A 17596-nucleotide genomic window follows, 5' to 3' on the forward strand; every position below is an offset into this window, starting at 1 on the left:
CAAATCAGAGACCACGGAGGGCGGGAGAAGCCCTGAGAGGAAGAAGACTGGTTAAAACTACTGCCCTTGGCATTTTCGTGGGTGTTTGCCCCAGACAGAGATAAAAGAGCTAGGGTGGGGCTGCAAAGCATGCTCTCTGGGAAGCTGGGCCTGCAGTTTGGAAATCCTCAGTCATCCTTGAAAATCAACTAACTGGAAACAAGCGATGGGAATTAGAAATGCTTCTACCTGCAAGCTTCCTGCAAACAACCGACAAATTCAGATAAAAACGGAAAATGCAAGTCCCACCCACCAGGAATCCTCAGTTTCCTGCCTATTCATCCTCACTGCCATCCACCTAACCAAATGGCCACAGCAGTTTTTGCTTTTCAGCTTGCCAAGGAAACAAAAACTGTTGCCCTAGCGGATGCTTTGGGAAAAAAAAAAGGTCAGCAACCTCAACCCAGAGATCTTACCCTGCAGCACGGGTAAAATTTTTGTTGAGGTGATAAATTAAAAAGCAAGACTTCTGACTCTTGACTTCCACTCTGCGTTTTTTGGGCAAACGCAGCCCAGACGTCCCGCGTCCCAGCGTGACTTACCTGGGAGCCTCGGACTGAAGTTGTACCTTGAAAGGTACCTCGGTGATGTTCCGAGCTTGGTCACCAGGGGACGCTCGAGAGCCGGGCTGCCGCAGCAATACTTTGTTTTCTCAGACTTGGAGTGGCGAAGGGGGAGGGCGGGGGGAGAGGGCGGGGGAGGGGGTGGCGAGGGAGATGCAGCTGGCTTTCAAAAAATCCTTTTGTTCTCTGAAATCCTGCCGCTTGCCGTTTTAGAAGGCAAAGGTTGCCACGTTACCTGTTGCCAGGGTCCTGAGAGTGCTTGGGGAAAATGTGGGCGACAAAGGTAGCGCACAAAGTCCTGGGCTCGGTGGCCTTCCAGCCCTTTGGCCGGGCTTGGCGCTGACATTTGGAGAGCAGCTGCCGCGATCGCCGAGCATTGTTTGGTTGTAGTTCTAACAGAGGAGTGGCTGCGTCTTACATCATTTCCAGGCATGAAGTGCCTGGGGCTTTTTTTTTTTTTTTAATGACTAATTTTCGGGTCCCTCCCTCCCTGGAGTTTGGGACAGAACATGCACTGTGCAGGACAGCCTCGCCTCAGGAAGCCCAAGTTTTGTAGCAACTTGTTAAAATAACTCGGGTGCCTCAAAAGGAAAAAAAAAAAAAAAAAAAGCTATGCTCCTGAAACAAACCTTTCCATTCTTCCTTCTGAGAACAATGTTGTGTTTGATTAGCCATGGAGGCTGCTCCCTGAAAGATCTGCTCTCCCCACCAGGGCCGGGCTGCTATCGGCTGAATAGATCTCTGAGCCAGACAAGCCTGGGCTCCGGGCATTTGTCTGGCATTAGGAAGCGTCTGGAATACTAGTAACTACCAACTGGCGAGCCTTATGACTACAAGAGTTCTTACACCACCCCTCCCTCTCTGTCCACATCCCTCTCCGCCCCCCTCTACCCGTACACAAGCCTGCTTTTCTCTACTTCGAGGGAGGAAAGGTTAGCTCGTTTCTGTGGTTTCCGTGGCGGATGGCTCTGGTGGTAATCAGTCCCATAGCCACGTACCTGGAGCCAAAACTAACCAGGACAGAGGCCAGCAGAAGCCCTGCCCCGCCCCCTCCCCAGGAGCCCTGCGCCCAGTCCCCGCAGCGCTCTGATCACCGACGCCTCACCATGGGGCCAGCAGGCTGCGGACCGCTGACCACCACACTTTGGGTGGCCTGTAAATGTTAAGCTGTAAATATTTTGAAAAAAGGGAGCGATTTTTCCGTGTGTATTTTGTTTCGTGGAGTTTCTCTCCTTTTGCAAAATTTTTCAAGTTGCAGCTGGGCACCCCTTGCTGACCACTCCAAATGCATTCATCCTCCAGACCTTTGCGCTCCTAGCTCAGTCCTCTGGGTCAAAGGACTCCCAGAGGACTGAGCTAGGAGCAGTTTCCTGGAATTCCTCGTGGAGAGCATTATCTTCTACTGGACGCGGTGTTTCAGGGAAGGCTTACTATGCGGATGAATACAGGCGTTTTGACTGAACAGAAGAGGTGGGATTGGAAGCCGTGTGAACATCTAGGAGCAGCGTGACTTAGAGAAGTCAGTTACCTACCCTGAGCCTCAGTCTTACCATCAAACAAATGGGTTTAGTGAGATCTATCTGGGTCGTGAGACCATGTCTATTAAATTATTTTTTAAATTAATTTATTTTTGGCTGCGTTGGGTCTTCTCTGCTGCTCTCGGGCTTTCTCTAGTTGCGGCCAGCAGGGGCCACTCTTCGTTGCGGTGCATGGGCTTCTCGTTGCGGTGGCTTCTCTTGTTGCAGAGCATGGGCTGTAGGTGCGAGGGCTTCAGTAGTTGTCGCAGCGGGCTTAGTAGTTGTGGTTCGCGGGCTCTAGAGCACAGGCTCAGTAGTTGTGGCACACAGGCTTAGTTGCTCCGCGGCATGTGGGGTCTTCCCGGACCAGGGATTGAACCCGTGTCCCCTGATTTTGCAGGCGGATTCTTAACCACTGGGGCACCAGGGAAGTCCTGTCTATTAAATTCTTAGCACAGCGTGTGTTACGGAGGAAAGATGGACTCTCCGGTGATTGAGTTGATCTAAGGGCAGGTGAAGCGTCTGGACTCATTCTCCATCTCATCAGCTTTGTTTTCACCTGGGTTTGTGCTTTTATCATGTGAAGGACTCCAGCTAGATCACAGATTTGTCTGGCGTTTGACGGGGCAGTCCAGACTGGGGAGCATGTCACCCCGGGAAGGATGATCTCCACCGTTCATTGTAAATTCAGCACTTCTGGACCTGCTTGCCCGGAAGTGGCAGCAGCAAACTTCTCGATTAAGAGTTTTGTCTTCGTCGGTGCCAATATGTGCTCCCAGGATGCCAGAACATCCCTCACTGCTACCAACAGCCTGCTGGTAACTCTCCCTGGCCTCCTCTCTTAGCATCCTCGTCAGACAGAGAGCTCACTCCCCAGCGAGGGCCCCATATTCCATCCTTGGACGACCGACTCCTAGAAAAGTATTCTTTATGCCTCTCTGAGCTTTTCCTTTTGTGGTTTCCCTGCGGGCCTCATACGGCCTGAGTCCATGCCATCCTTTACACAATAGCCTTCGAAATAATGGGAAACCCCTCCGACTACCTTCTCTTGCAAACGAAACACCCTCTCTTCTTAAACCATTCCTTATAAGACATGGTCCTCAGAGAACCCTGTGATTTCCCCTTAAAGGGAGGGCAGGAAGGCGGCAAGGCAATCCTTCCCTCATTCTAGATATCACACATCTATGCAGACACACCTTCATAGAAATAGACAACTTACCTGACGTTAAAACCACAAGTCTACTCTTCCCGTCCTGGATTTGTGCAGTCCTCCCTTTATGTCCCAAGTTTAGGTCCTCCCACATTTCTTTCCTTTGGCCTCTCCATATCATTTTGCTTTCTAAAGTAGGCTGTAGTTTCAAGTTACCTCTCTAGTCTCTCAATCTCACGTGCGATACCACTGCCCTGTCCCCTGGATTTGCGAACGTTCCAAAATCAGTGCTTCTCAAACTATCTCTGGTGATGGACAGTTTGTTTTCTTATTGGATGTCAAATCTGTTGCAGGTCAACATTTTGGTAAAATGCCATAAAAATGAATTACTAGAAGAAAGAAATTAAAAAAACAAAAACATGCAAAAGACAAGCCATCATCTTTCTAATGGATTCAACGACAGAATCTCTGTAGAATTGCTATAAAGTTTCTAAACGCTCCCTCTGGGTGTTTTCATGACCTATCTCACGGTGCACTCAACAGATACTTTGTGAATCCAAACCTGTCTGTGGGTTACACTTTGTATAGCACCGGGTCTGTGTGGTAGGTGTGCTGGAAATGCTTAACAACCAGCTCTCTGGGGGTATACCTACTGAGTCACAGCACCTGCCAATTCCTGTGGTGTAAACACTCAAACCAAGGTCAGTTTCAAGCTAGCAAGGAAATGTCACTGAACACAGACTTGGGGAGGGATTTGCACAGTTGAATCTAGCCAGCTGATAAGAGCCAGTTCCAGCACCCCACTGTTAGCCCCATTCCACTTTTTAAATCTCTTTTCCAATAAAGCACTTCCTTTTGAGGGCTTGTTAACCTCCTGTTCAGCTGGACCAAATCACACAAATCGGGAGACCTTTGTCCTCGATAGAAACTAGACCGAAACTAGACCGTTCCAGGCAGCCCTTCTCTCTCTGGTGGTCTGGACTCAGCAAGAGCAGACCATCTGATACGACTCACTGCAAATCCAAAGTTGCTCTTACTAGTAAAAGCAGATCAAGTCACAGCCTGCTTTGTGGTTAAGAACAACGTAGGACAGCTTGTTTACACCTACAGAGTCAGCCCTGTACTTGTATATTTTGGAATTCTTCTGTTGATCTTTTGTGTTTTTATTTGTAGTTCCTTACGGGCTTGTTCTCGTATCTGAAAGCGTTTCTAACATTCGGCAACCAGGAACTGCTAAATAATTCCTCAACATAGCTTTAGAGTGTGTGACCCATTCGCTCAACCAGTAAGTCCATATTAATAAGAAGAAATAAAAAGTAGGTTTGCTCCTACATCTGTTTTGTGTCCAGCTGACATACATAGGATAACCGGAATGAAAAGAGAGTCCAGGTAGTTTTCCAGAAATCCTTCACCACTCCAGACAAAAATAATCCCTGGCTCTGGTCTTTCTGAGACGTACAACAGCATTATCTTTCTATGCAAATGGAGAAAATATTGAAGAATCAGCTACAAACTGAACTAGGGTAGGGATTTGTTCTCATTTGTTTTTCTTCGTAAGTTCTTCTTTGAAAAAATTTTTTTTTCTTAATTCAAATGTAAAAACTGATCTCTGGTCTCTTGCTGCATTGCACTATTATGTGAATGAAAGTAATGACAGTGAGATCTGGAAACCTGCTCCTGCTGACTCTTCTCGTAAATGGATAGGAGACTTTTCAGCCAACATTGCGCTGGGATAGCACATCACCAGAACCCAAAGGAGAAAAAAATCAGTGTATCTGATATGAACAAATAAACCTATCCGACAAAGGAAAGCGGTAATAATGATTAAACCAACAGCATCATTTCTTTTTCAAGTTCCACTGGAGTAAAAGGAGCACTTGCATTTTTTAATCAGTGTTTTTGAGAATGTTCCTCTTAAACAAGCGAAGTGTTTCCCTTACTGCATGTAAGCCCCTCATTTTTGTTTCTGTCTTGACCAGACAAGATTTATTAACTTGTGTTTCACCGTCCTTGGGCCCCACTCTACCACATGCTTCCTGGTGCTCAGACCTCAGTGCATTCTTTTTTTTTTTTTTTTTTTTTTTTTTTGCGGTACGCGGGCCACTCACCGTTGTGGCCTCTCCCGTTGCGGAGCACAGGCTCCGGATGCGCAGGCTCAGCGGCCATGGCTCACGGGCCCAGCCGCTCCGCGGCATGTGGGATCCTCCTGGACCGGGACACGAACTCGCGTCCCCTGCATCGGCAGGCGGACTCTCAACCACTGCGCCACCAGGGAAGCGCAGATCTCAGTGCATTCTAAATCATTCGTGGTGCTGAATCACGAGAGTAGAATTTTAAAAACAAAACAACAACAACAAAGAGAGAAGAGAAGTGTTTAGGGCTTAGCCTGCGAAACTAAGAAAGCGTGATGCTGGGAAAAATTGGGGGATTTAGTTGTCTGAGTGTTTGGAGCAGCCTCAAATGCACAAGAACTGGGGCATGAGGGGGAAGGGAATTGCGAGAAGTGTGAGTTGTGTGTTGGGTCTCCTTTCTTCGCCCTCAAAGTGTAATCTTAAAGATTTGAATTCCTTTAAAATTCCTATTTGATGACTGACAGGTGGTGCTTCTTTGACTCCGATGGCCCTGGCAGAATTGTGCCAAGCTCTAAACACCAGTAAAATCTCATAGTAAAGCCCCTGGGATGTAACCCCATGGCGGATGGTCCCCTAATTCAGGGTGAGCCAATCTCAAATTCTTACCTCCTTTGGGCATTGGGGCTGGGCCAGCCTGTTGAGGAAGCCATGTCCCCAGGGTCCTCCCTGTCCAGTCTAACCCTAGTGGATGCCTAGCATTGCTGCTGCTGTCCTGAAAGTCCCCGGCGATCCAAGTCCCCAGAATTATCCCTATTGATATCGAAGAGGAAATGATAACAGCCACCAGATGGCGCCAAATTGCATTTGGCCCCAGGGGGTGCGTAGCCAACCCCGACATCACACTGGAAATAAGGTGACACCCCCACCCCCCAATCATAGGTACCACATCGTGCTGTAAATCACAGCAAATGATACGATACCGTATTTGGCCGCGTTGTCCGGTTTTGATTATCCACACACAAGAAGGAAACTGGGGATAGCTCACAAGGAGCAGTGAACAATCCAAAGAATCAGACATTTGATGTTGGAAAGTGGCACTTAATTTCTGTGGAATATAGGTGGGCTGAATGTCCTGAGAACCCATTTCGAGTCCCCTACACAGGAACGAGTTCTGTTCCGAGAGTGCATTCATAAGTCCAGTTGTTCATAAGTCCAACAAAGTTAGCCTAGGTATCCAGTTAACACAATCGGCTATGTCGTACTGTACTGTAATAGGGTTATAATACTTTTCACACAAATAATACACTAAAAAAAACAAGCACAAAAAATAAAGAAAACATTTTTATTCTTACAGTACAGTACCTTGAAAAGTACAGTAGTACAGCACAACAGCTGCACGGTCACATCTTTGAAAGTTCGCAACGTAGGGGACTTACTGTAATGAGTTCACATTGTAGGAGAAGTCATAAAATGATCTAGTTTCTTAGATTCGAATAGATAGATTGATTCTATCCTAATGATGGTCCCTCCCCGGCCCACTCACTCTGGTGTGCAGCTGAGTAACTGACACTGGGCATTACCCCCTTCAAATTTCCTGGGAAGCGGAAAGTAGCTCCGCAGTGGTTCCAGTGCATGAAACTCAATCAAGCGAGGGGAAACATCAACGGTGCATGCGTCTGCATCCCTTGGCTTCCCTGTGGCTGGTGGGATAACCTGAGCCCGGGCTGGTCCTGCTCCAGCTCTGCCTCCGCCAGCGCGGTGAGCTTCCCTCTGCTGGTCCCAGGCTCGTTAGCTAAAAGCTGCGGAGTTTGGAGTGTGTACCGCTGAGCTCTGTTCCTATTTAAAGATGTGTGATTCACGCACAGCTGAGATGGAAGGTTTTCCTGGGGGAGACTCTGCCAGTCCCAGGTAACCGAGAGGAGGCTACATTTCTATTATTCAGGCTACCCTCACCTCCAGAGCACATGTGATACTGTAATGTGACATCTGTGCGTTTCTTTTCCTTCAACTCTTGGGCAAGCCCTGGGAAGTAGCCAAACATTTCTGTCCCCATCTTTTATGGTTAAGGAAATTACACCAAATCACAGGGCAGTGGAACAGCAGGGCAGAGAAATGCGATCCTTCTGTTCATTGTTCATTATAGGATGATTTTTTTGAGTGACCTCAGGAAACACCCTGAATATCGAAGTGAGTATTTCATTCAGCGAGTGACAACTAGAACCATGGGTAACTAGCTAGCATTGTGTGGTCAGGACTATTCGATCTGGTGTTAACAACAGTCCCAAAAGGAAAGGCTGAGGCTGGGGCTGGGAATGAGGTGGGGGAGAAAGTGATGGAAACACAATAGTTTGAACCATTTTTTAAGGGGACTCAACAAAAGTCTTTAGAAAGCTGGTTAAGGAATCATTCTTTACCGGGGGCGGTTCCCACGTGGAAATTTCATTCTCTTCAATCTGTGTTTTACTGCATCGTGCTCCACAAATGTGGAATGCTGAGAAGCAGTGTGTACAGCTTCTTCAAGACCCAGGGTTTACCCTCAGATGTTTGCAGACAGGGGCTGCAGGCTGCTCCAGTGGGAACCTCCAAAAGGGGCGCCTCACTGTGCAGAACCTTGGGCTGATCACGTCGCCCTGAAGGACAGCACTTTGGGGAGTGGGTTCCTACAGGCCACACGCAGGCTGATCTCCCAACTAGCAGGTACATTTATTTTACAGTAGGAGACGTGTGTGTGGTTTCCTCCCTCTCAGAGGACGGATCTGCTCGGTAACAGCAACACAATTCAGAACTAAAGTTTATAGAGTGAGCACATACCCAGAAAAAGGAAGGAAGGAAGGAAAGAGGGAGGGAGGGAGGGAGGAAGGAAGAGAAAGAAAGAAAAAGAAAAGGAGGGAGGAGAAACGGAATGAAGATAAAAGCAAGGTGTAAGAAGTTAAGACAGTGGGTTGAGCTCAGCCCCCCCACCGGCGCCTCCTCCCTCCCCCTCCCCTCCCCCTCCCCTCCCCCTCCCCCACAGGCACTTTGCCCTGTTCTTAGGATTAGAACACACAGGCTCACAACCTCTTTGCTTTCTTCTTTTTTTCAATGTTCTTTATTGACCCCCAGAATCTTCTCCAATGAGTTACTTTGTTCAGCATTAGCTGTGGTTAATATTTCCCTGAGAAGGCAAAGATTTCCCAGGTCTTTTCTGTGTTATACATTATCTCTCAGGGTGCCCTGTTGCCCGGGAAGATTTCTACAGATGGCTAGTCCTGTCTGTTTTATGTCAGTTCATATTAATCTCCATTTCAGAAACTTCCATCTCAGAGATCAGTGTTTTTCAGTCTCTTTCCCCCTCAGTCGTATGGGGGTGTCGCCTTAGAGGAGGCCCAAATATGCCCCCTAAGCAGGGATCTCACTTAGTCTATCAACAGACCTGTCTTCACGTTCAGTGTCTTGGTGTGTTTCGTGGGCCCTAATTTCCAATGGATGTCAGTTACAATATTGACAATTAAAACCCATGCAGAAATCAGTGTCTTTGTTTTCGCTGTCTTCCAGTGTCATCTTGCATTACAACATATAAGAAGACACCACCTCCAGTCCCACCCAGAACTACCACGAAACCTTTCATTTCTATCACAGCCCAGAGTAGCACAGAGTCGGCCCAGGACGCCTACATGGATGGACAGGGCCAGCGAGGGGATATTATCAGCCAGTCTGGACTGAGCAACTCCACGGAGAGCCTGGACAGTATGAAGGCTCTGACAGCCGCCATCGAAGCCGCCAATGCCCAGATCCACGGCCCAGCAAGTCAACACATGGGCAACAATGCTGCCACCATCACCACCACCACCACCGCCATGGCCACCATCACTGCAGAGGACAGGAAGAAGGACCACTTCAAGAAGAATCGATGCCTGTCCATTGGGATACAGGTAACAGCCTCCCTTTCTGTCCTTTGAAATAGGAGCCCAGGGAGTTCCCTGTTCGTCTAGGGGTTAGGACTCGGCGCTTTCACTGTCACGGCCTGGGTTCAATCCCTGTTTGGGGAACTGAGGTCCCAAAAGCTGAGTGTCTCAGCCAAAAAAATAAATAAATTTGTTAAAAAAAAAAAAAAAAAGGAAATAGGAACCCCAAATGACGAAATGTACCCCTCCTTTTTTTTTTTTTTCCAGAAGATTCACTATCTTGCCATTTTGGATGATGTAGGACCAGACTTTCAAATTACTGGCTCTGGACTCCTGTACGTTGTGAAATGTGATTTTAAAAAATTACGAAGGTGTTTTGTCTATAGACATTATCAGCATCTTTTTTCTCCCCCCAAAATTCCAATCTTTTAAAATTGAAGTATAGTTGATGAGCAGCTTTTATTTTTGTTCTCGAAATTGAATGTGGTGAGACAAGGGGAGGAGAATTAAACAAACATGAACACAATCAAACATAAAGTGTCCTCAATTCCTAATGCACATTTTGATTCTCAAGAAAGGAGTGGGCATCCAAGAACAACGTGGATGACGGGATGGTGTTACAGTGTGTTCAACGCTATTGAGTAACCACACGAGAATAAAAATGCGAACCACTTCTCACAGACATGGGAGTGATGGCCAGTGAGACCAAAGGGAAGGAGAGTGTGGAAAGCAATAACTCCCATCACAGCCTCTTGAGGAAAGAATGTGCACCAGGGTCAGCGTAACTGTGGGCCATTTAATCATGCATTTCATTAAAAAGGTAGATACTCCGGCAGGCTTCTCAGTTCAGTTCTCTGTTTTCTATTGCCCAACGATAAGATCAAACTGATTCTTGGTTGTTAGATGGGTTCAGCTTGGCTTACCCTGCTAGAAATTTCCTCCCATCCGTGGAGAAGAGTCATTCTTTCCCCCCATTTTTGTTGTGCTGTACCGTTCCGCAGGTGCCCTTTGAATAATAACTTCCTGACGTGGTGGCCCATAAATCTATCCACACTGAACCAACTCTAAGGCACGTCTAGGCACCGGGCGTGGGGGACGTTTTCACAACGATGATGGATGTTCACCATCCATTCTGCAGAGTCCACTTTGAAAGGACAATTCAACTTTCTCTGGTAGCAATGAGTCAAATGCTTTTTTATAACCAACGGGTTACCATGGCACAACTTGTCAAGTTTCCTAAAAGAACTTGTAGCACGGGTGCTTGGGACCAGATGACCCAGCAGGAGGCCCCAGGCCTGAAGTCAGCCTCCACCCACCCTCACCCCAACCCCAATCCCAGGAGTTAATTCCCTCCCACCGCCCAGAGGATTTCAAGGGGTAGGGAAGAGCAGAGGCCGGTCTTCTGTGTCGTCCCAGGCAAATTATTTCATCTTCCTGAGACTGTCTTCTCATCGAGCCCACGTAGGATTATTTGAAGGAGGGAGTTTACAAAATCCAGCTTCCTGTAAGGCTTTCAGTTTGGGAGGATGAAAAAATTCTGGGGCTGGGTAGTGTTGATGGTAGCACAGTAATGGGAACGTACTTAATGCCACAGGAACTGTACACTTAAAAAGGGTTGAATGGGGGCTTCCCTGGTGGCGCAGTGGTTGAGAGTCCGCCTGCCGATGCACGGGATGCGGGTTCGTGCCCCGGTCCGGGAAGATCCCACATGCCGCGGAGCGGCTGGGCCCGTGAGCCATGGCCGCTGAGCCTGCGCGTGCGGAGCCTGTGCTCCGCAACGGGAGAGGCCACAGCAGTGAGAGGGCCGCGTACCGCAAAAAAAAAAAAAAAGTTAAATGGAGAATTTTATGTCTGTTTTACCGTAATTTTTAAAAAATTCCACCTTTCTTATCTGGCACATAATTGGCACCCAGTAATGTTAGTTTTCTTCTACTTCCTTAATGTTTAAATTTTTTTCTTTATTTTACATTAGTTTTTCAATAGATAATATATTCCTATGGCTCAAAATTCAAAAGTTATAAAAAGACGAACAGTGACCAGCCTCTCTCCCCTTGCTATTCAATAGCCAGTCAGGGGCTTCCCTGGTGGCGCAGTGGTTGAGAGTCCGCCTGCCGATGCAGGGGACACGGGTTCGTGCCCCGGTCCGGGAAGATCCCACATGCCGCGGAGCAGCGGGGCCCGTGAGCCATGGCCGCTGAGCCTGTGCGTCCGGAGCCTGTGCTCCGCAACAAGAGAGGCCGCGACAGTGAGAGGCCCGCGCACCGCGATGAAGAGTGGCCCCCGCTCGCCGCAACTAGAGAAAGCCCACGCACAGAAAAGAAGACCCAGCAACCATAAATAAATAAATAAATAAATAAATGAAATTAAAAAAAAAAATAGCCAGTCAGTTCTCCTTTCTGGAGAAAATCAATAGAACCAATATTTGCATCTCCCTGCAGGGATGTTTTGCACATATTCAAGCAAATATATATTTATTCCCCTTTTTACCCAGATAGTAGCAGCATATACCTCACACTAGTCTATATCTTGCCTTTTTTCACTTAACAATGTATTTTAAAGGTAATTATCTGTCTTACTGTTCATTTTATTTAAAAGCTTCTATCTTAATCACCTCCCAGTTCTGCTGGTTGGTTAGGTTACTCTCTAAGTAATTCTTAGAATAAAGCATTCATATACTATATGACATCCAACTTATTATTATTTTTACCCAGTAAGACGGAACTACTCTGAAATTCACGAATAATGCTGGGGAGAAAGTCTTTGTTTCAGAGACCACCCTGCTTCTTGACTATTTGGATATTTTAGTGAGCTAAAGAATTGTTCTTACTCTTCCTCCAATCATTGTTCACAGTTATAGAAATTATATGAGAGCACTGCGTGCTTTATATGGTTGTCTCATTCTGCCTCCACAGCAGCCCTATGGCATAGGTGGGTTATTTTCTCTCCCCCAGAAGTGAGAACCCAAGGTCACACATCTTATGTTGACAGAGCCTAGATTGTACCTTGGCATCTAATGTGACCACATTATGCTGCTTCTTTGATGGAGAATAATAAGTAAATTTAAATTTAGGATACAAAATAGTCATCAAATTTCATTACACTGTAATCTAATTTAAATCCTAATCCCCCAAATATGTGATACTAGGACCTTGGGCTCTTTCTCACAGTTTACCTTTTTAGGGTCAGAGTTTTCAAGCCTTTCCCAACATTTTAAATTTAATCTATATCTAATAGTTAATATTATAATTATTTACTTTACAGCCTGTGTGAACTTAGGCCAATTACTTAATGGTTTCCTCATCTGGAAAATGAGAATAATAATAGTTGCTATTGCATCGGGTACTTTATATGTTGTAGTAAAAACTGATGGATAGGGACTTCCGTGGTGGCGCAGCGGTAAGAATTTGCCTGCCAATGCAGGGGACACGGGTTCAATCCCTGGTCCGGGAAGGTCCCACAAGCCGCGGAGCAACTAAGCCCATGTGCCACAACTACTGAGTCCACAAGCTACAACTACTGAGCCCGTGTGCCACAACTACTGAAGCCCGTGCACCTAGAGCCCATGCTCTGCAACAAGAAAAGCCACCACGATGAGAAGCCTGTGCACCACAACGAAGAGAAGCCCCTGCTCGCCGCAACTAGAGAAAGCCCGTGTGCAGCAATGAAGACCCAACGCAGCCAAAAAATAAATAAATAAAATTAAAAACAAAAAACTGATGGATACAATATATGTAAAGTTCAAAGCATAGTGCCTGGCATATTAAGGGCTCAATAAATATTAGGTTTGATTGTTATTATTAGTATTATCCTCCTTTAAAATTTTGATTAGCCAAAAACACTAAAATTGTATCATCGGCCGTGGGCTTTCTCAATTTTTTTCAGGACAGAGATTTAATTAACCCTGCAACGTATTTAAAATTTTTGAATGCCTCTTCATAAATTTAAGTAGATTACCCTACATACTATATAAGAGAGGTGACATTTGTCAATATTTGGATCTAACTAAGGGGATTAAAGTCAGAGAGGTAAATTTATCTGCAATGACTAAAGCTTAAGAAGATGACAGCGCTTTGATGCAAATAAGCTGTGAGTTTGGACAGCTGGGGCGAGCCTGGAACAGAGTACAACGTCCTTCATCCTCGGACCCCTGCTTCCTTTCTTTCTCCCTTTCCCGGTGCATTGAGCACCATGGTTCTTAAGGGGAATAGCTATCGTGCATCTTTCGAAAAAATTTCATTGGGTAATTTTGAAACTACCCCAAAGTGTAACGCTGCAGCATCGTACTTTGTCTGACATCCTGAGCATTTTTAATTTCCATGAGTGTAGCCATACGGAACCGGTTAGAATCCCATTCAGGAAAAAGGAAGCCGTGCTCGTTTCTCACACAGAGGCAGTTTCATACACCAAATTGGTTCTACAGTAATGGGATGGTTGAGAGAGCAGAAAGGGATGCAGTAAGAGGTCACCCTTGGACTAGGGGAGCAGAAGGGGAAAGACGGGGTTACCAAAATTCAGACACTCAGAGGAGAGGCCCATATAGCCCATCCCAGACCACTGAGGCGAGCACGGCCGTCTGGTGCCAGGACTTGCAAGGGCTGGCGCACGTGCTGTTGGGCTTCGAAAGGGCTGGGGTTGGAGCCACAACTGCCAGCAGAAGGTGGAAACAGGATGGAAGCCCCCTTCCCTCCTCCGACCTTCCTTGGTTAGAACCTAATTGGAGGCCAGCGAGCAAGGAAGCCTGGGAAATGTAGTCTTCAGAGTCCTGGCCCCTGTGCCACAGAGCAGCTGGGTAGAGAAGGTGGGCTTGGGGCTTCCAGACAGTAACTAAGTCACCAGAATGACGCACTTTGTCCGATTAATAAATAAATGTGCTATTTCCCTCAATGAGCACATGCATTCAAAAGCCCGTGACGGATGTGGTGAACATATGATTCACGTGTTCTTCTAGTGGGAGCAACTCACAGCACTAATATGATTCTAGAATATTTAAAAATATGCATTTTTATATAATATGTCACCAAAACTCACATCAACTACTTTTTCTGGTGTTTTTCTGGTATTCTAGTCCTGGGTGGGTGGGGGAAGGATATGGATAAATGAATAAATGGAAAGCTATTAATATTTCTATATGGGAATACTCCAAAGTGTAAAGATGGCAATTCTCTCAAAATTCATACAAATATTTAAAGAAATTTCAATGAAAATTCCTATGTGATTTTTATCACTTAGTCGAGACGGGGGGGAGGGTTTTGACAATGTGATGTTAAAGTTTATTTAGAAGAAGTTAATACCCAAAATACCCTAGAGGTTTTGGGGTTTTTAATGAGTAAAATTTATTTTCTATTTTAAAAAATTTTTAACTTTTTTATACAAATTTTAAATGTTACTTTCCATTTATAGTTATCACAAGATATTGACTGTATTCCCCCACGTTGTACAATACATCCTTGAGCCCATCTTACACCCAAGAGCCTGGGCCTCCTCCTCCCCCACCCCTATATTGCCCCTCCCTCCCTCACCACTGGTAACCACTAGCTGGTTCTCTATATCTGTGAGACTGTTTCTTTTTTGTTCTACTCACTACTTTGTTGTATCTTTTAGATTCCACATATAAGTGGTATCATACAGTATTTGTCTTTCTCTGTCTGACTTATTTCACTTAGCTTACTGCCCTCCAAGTCCATCCATGTTGCTCCAAATGGCAAATTTTCATTCTTTTTAATGGCTGAGTAATATTCCATTGTATATATGTACCACATCTTCTTTATCCACTCATCTGTTGATGGACACTTAGGTTGCTGGAGTTTTTAAATTACATTTTAAAAAAAGAATTGCAGGGACTTCCCTGATGGAGCAGTGGTTAAGAATCCACCTGCCAATGCAGGGGACACAGGTTCGAGCCCTGGTCCAGGAAAATCCCACATGCCGCGGAGCAACAAAGCCTGTGCGCCACAACTACTGAACCTGTGCTCTAGAGCCCGCAAGCCACAACTACTGAGCCCGCGAGCCACAACTACTGAAGCCCGCACATCTAGAGCCCATGCTCCGCAACAAGAGAAGCCACCACAACGAAAAGCCCGCGTGCCACAACAAAGACCCAACGCAGCCAAAAATAAATAAATAAATTTATTTAAAAAAAAAAAGAATTACAAGAGGAGACTTGTCACAGAAAATATCAAGATTTATTACAAAATTATATCAGGAAAAAAAGAGAGGGAGGAGCAATAAGACCAATAGATCAATAGACCCAGAACACATTTTTTTGTTTGTTTGTTTTTTGGTTTTTGTTTGCGGTACGCGGGCCTCTCACTGTTGTGGCCTCTTCTGCTGCGGAGCACAGGCTCCGGATGCGCAGGCTCAGCAGCCATGGCTCACGGGCCCAGCCGCTCCGCGGCATGCAGGATCCTCCCGGACCAGGGCACGAACCCGTGTCCCCTGCATCAGCAGGCGACTCTCAACCACTGAGCCACCAGGGAAGCCCCAGAACACATTTTTATATATGAGAATGTTTGGGTAAATATATATGGGTAAAATTTGGTATAAGATAAAGTTGGCATCTCAAACCAAAGAGATGAATTAGTTAATAAAAAGAGCCAGGTCAATTGATGATTCATGTGCAGAAAAAATATTGAATTTCTGTATCTTCTACACAAACATTTCAGGATAGTGGATTTAAGAACTAAATATGAAAAAAAAAATGAAAGCATAAAAACAAATATAAGAGAACTTTTGGTCTTTCCCAACCATAAAAGCTAGATTGACTACATAGTAATTTAAGATTCTCTACAATGAAGGACAAAATTTAAAAGACAAACGATAAACTGGGAAAAAGTATTTACAGTATATATAGCCAAGAAAGGGTTTAAGGGTCATAAGATGTAAAGAGATCCTATAAAGAAGAAAATAAACAACTCAATAAGAAAAAAAACCCCACAATAACTAGCAAAGGATATAAATAGGCAGTTTACAGATAAAAATACAAGAGGCTAATAGATATTTTTCACCTGTGATATTAGCAAAAATTGTAAAGTTTGCCAATATTTAATATTGGTGAACATTTGGAAAATGGATATTCCCATATACTGATAAATGCTTTGAAGAGCAGTTTGTCAATATCCCTTACAGCTGAATATGCTCAGTACTTCCATCTAACATTTCTACTCCTAAGAATTTTTCTCATACAGTATTTGCAGAATTGTTCTAAATATACATATGAAATATTAATTATAATACTAAATGTAATAACAGCAGAGAGAAAATTACCCTGATGCCCATGTTGCTTACATAACCATTAAAAGGAGTATTTATGTAGCCAACAAAAGGATTGAGTTAGAGCTATATTTACTAACATGATAAAATGTCCAAAAGATAGCAGTGTTAATGAATAAAGCAGATTGCACACAAAAAATATATAGTGTAATCTCATCTGTGTAAATTTAGTATTAATAATCATTTTTATATATAATATATTCTACATACGTTAAAAGATGGTCAAATATGCATCAAAGGACTGACCGTGCTTCATGGGGAACTTCTGCTTTCTACATTATATACTTCTGTGTTTTAGTTTTATACAACTTATGTTAAATGGCTTTCTATTTAGAAAAAACTAATTTATGAAAAACAGAGAAAAAAGAGGAATAAATCTAACTGCTCTGAAGAGTCATAAAATTTATTTCAAATTTGGGTTGGGCCTCATCTGTCACATAAGCTATCAGTTATACACAGATACATTTTCTATATGAACTATAATATATGCCTAGCTATTTAGAAACTATGGAGTGATATCCAAAGCCAATTCCTTAATTTAAGGGGGGGAAAAAAAATGAAGATGCTCTATAGTTATATTAATGAGGTTAATACCTAAATCTCCTAATGTCAACAATTCTAACTACAATAAGTGAAATTTCTGCCTTCTTTTGCATTTTGGTATTTGCAGATTCAAAACTTTCAACATCACCATCCCATGAGGTGCTCCCTTCTAATACAGAGCTCACAGGAAGTATATCCTCACAAGTCCATGCAGGAATCACAGACGTTTATTAGGCACTTTGGAAATGAACAAAACTGCATTTTACTAAGATCAGCAGAGTCCAAGTGCATTATAATGAAGTTGCTCATCAAACACGTAAACATTGAACAAAAAGGTTATAAATCACAAAACATTCCAATAATATTATAGAGGTTTCTAATGAAATGGGACTTTGTTTTTCAAGCAAGATGACTAAAATAGAGCACCTCTACTTTTGGTTATTTCTTCAGGTGGATGATGCTGAGGAACCTAACAAAACAGGGGAAAATAAAGCACCCAGTAAGTTCCAGTCCATAGGAGTGCAAGTAGAAGAAGAGAAATGGTGAGTCCACATGCATT

At 44.6% G+C, this 17596-nt stretch overlaps 1 protein-coding gene across 16 annotated transcripts in view; it reads left to right on the plus strand.

Annotated features, from left to right (window-relative positions):
• Positions 1 to 17596, plus strand: part of DLGAP1 (DLG associated protein 1) — a gene marked incomplete at both ends in the record, with an annotated part of 320454 nt that overhangs the window by 252177 nt on the left and 50681 nt on the right. For 13 of the 16 annotated variants that reach the window (XM_082668376.1, XM_082668377.1, XM_082668378.1 and 10 more), the window contains 2 exons: positions 8876 to 9252; positions 17488 to 17579. In XM_082668376.1, coding sequence (XP_082524502.1) covers positions 8876 to 9252; positions 17488 to 17579 — 469 coding nt within the window. The remainder of the gene's footprint in view (positions 1 to 8875; positions 9253 to 17487; positions 17580 to 17596) is intronic. The other 3 variants (XM_082668368.1, XM_082668374.1, XM_082668375.1) reach the window with 1 other exon arrangement.

Source organism: Grampus griseus (genome assembly GCF_964374135.1).
Source record: "Grampus griseus genome assembly, chromosome: 12".
Classification (NCBI taxonomy): domain Eukaryota; kingdom Metazoa; phylum Chordata; class Mammalia; order Artiodactyla; family Delphinidae; genus Grampus; species Grampus griseus.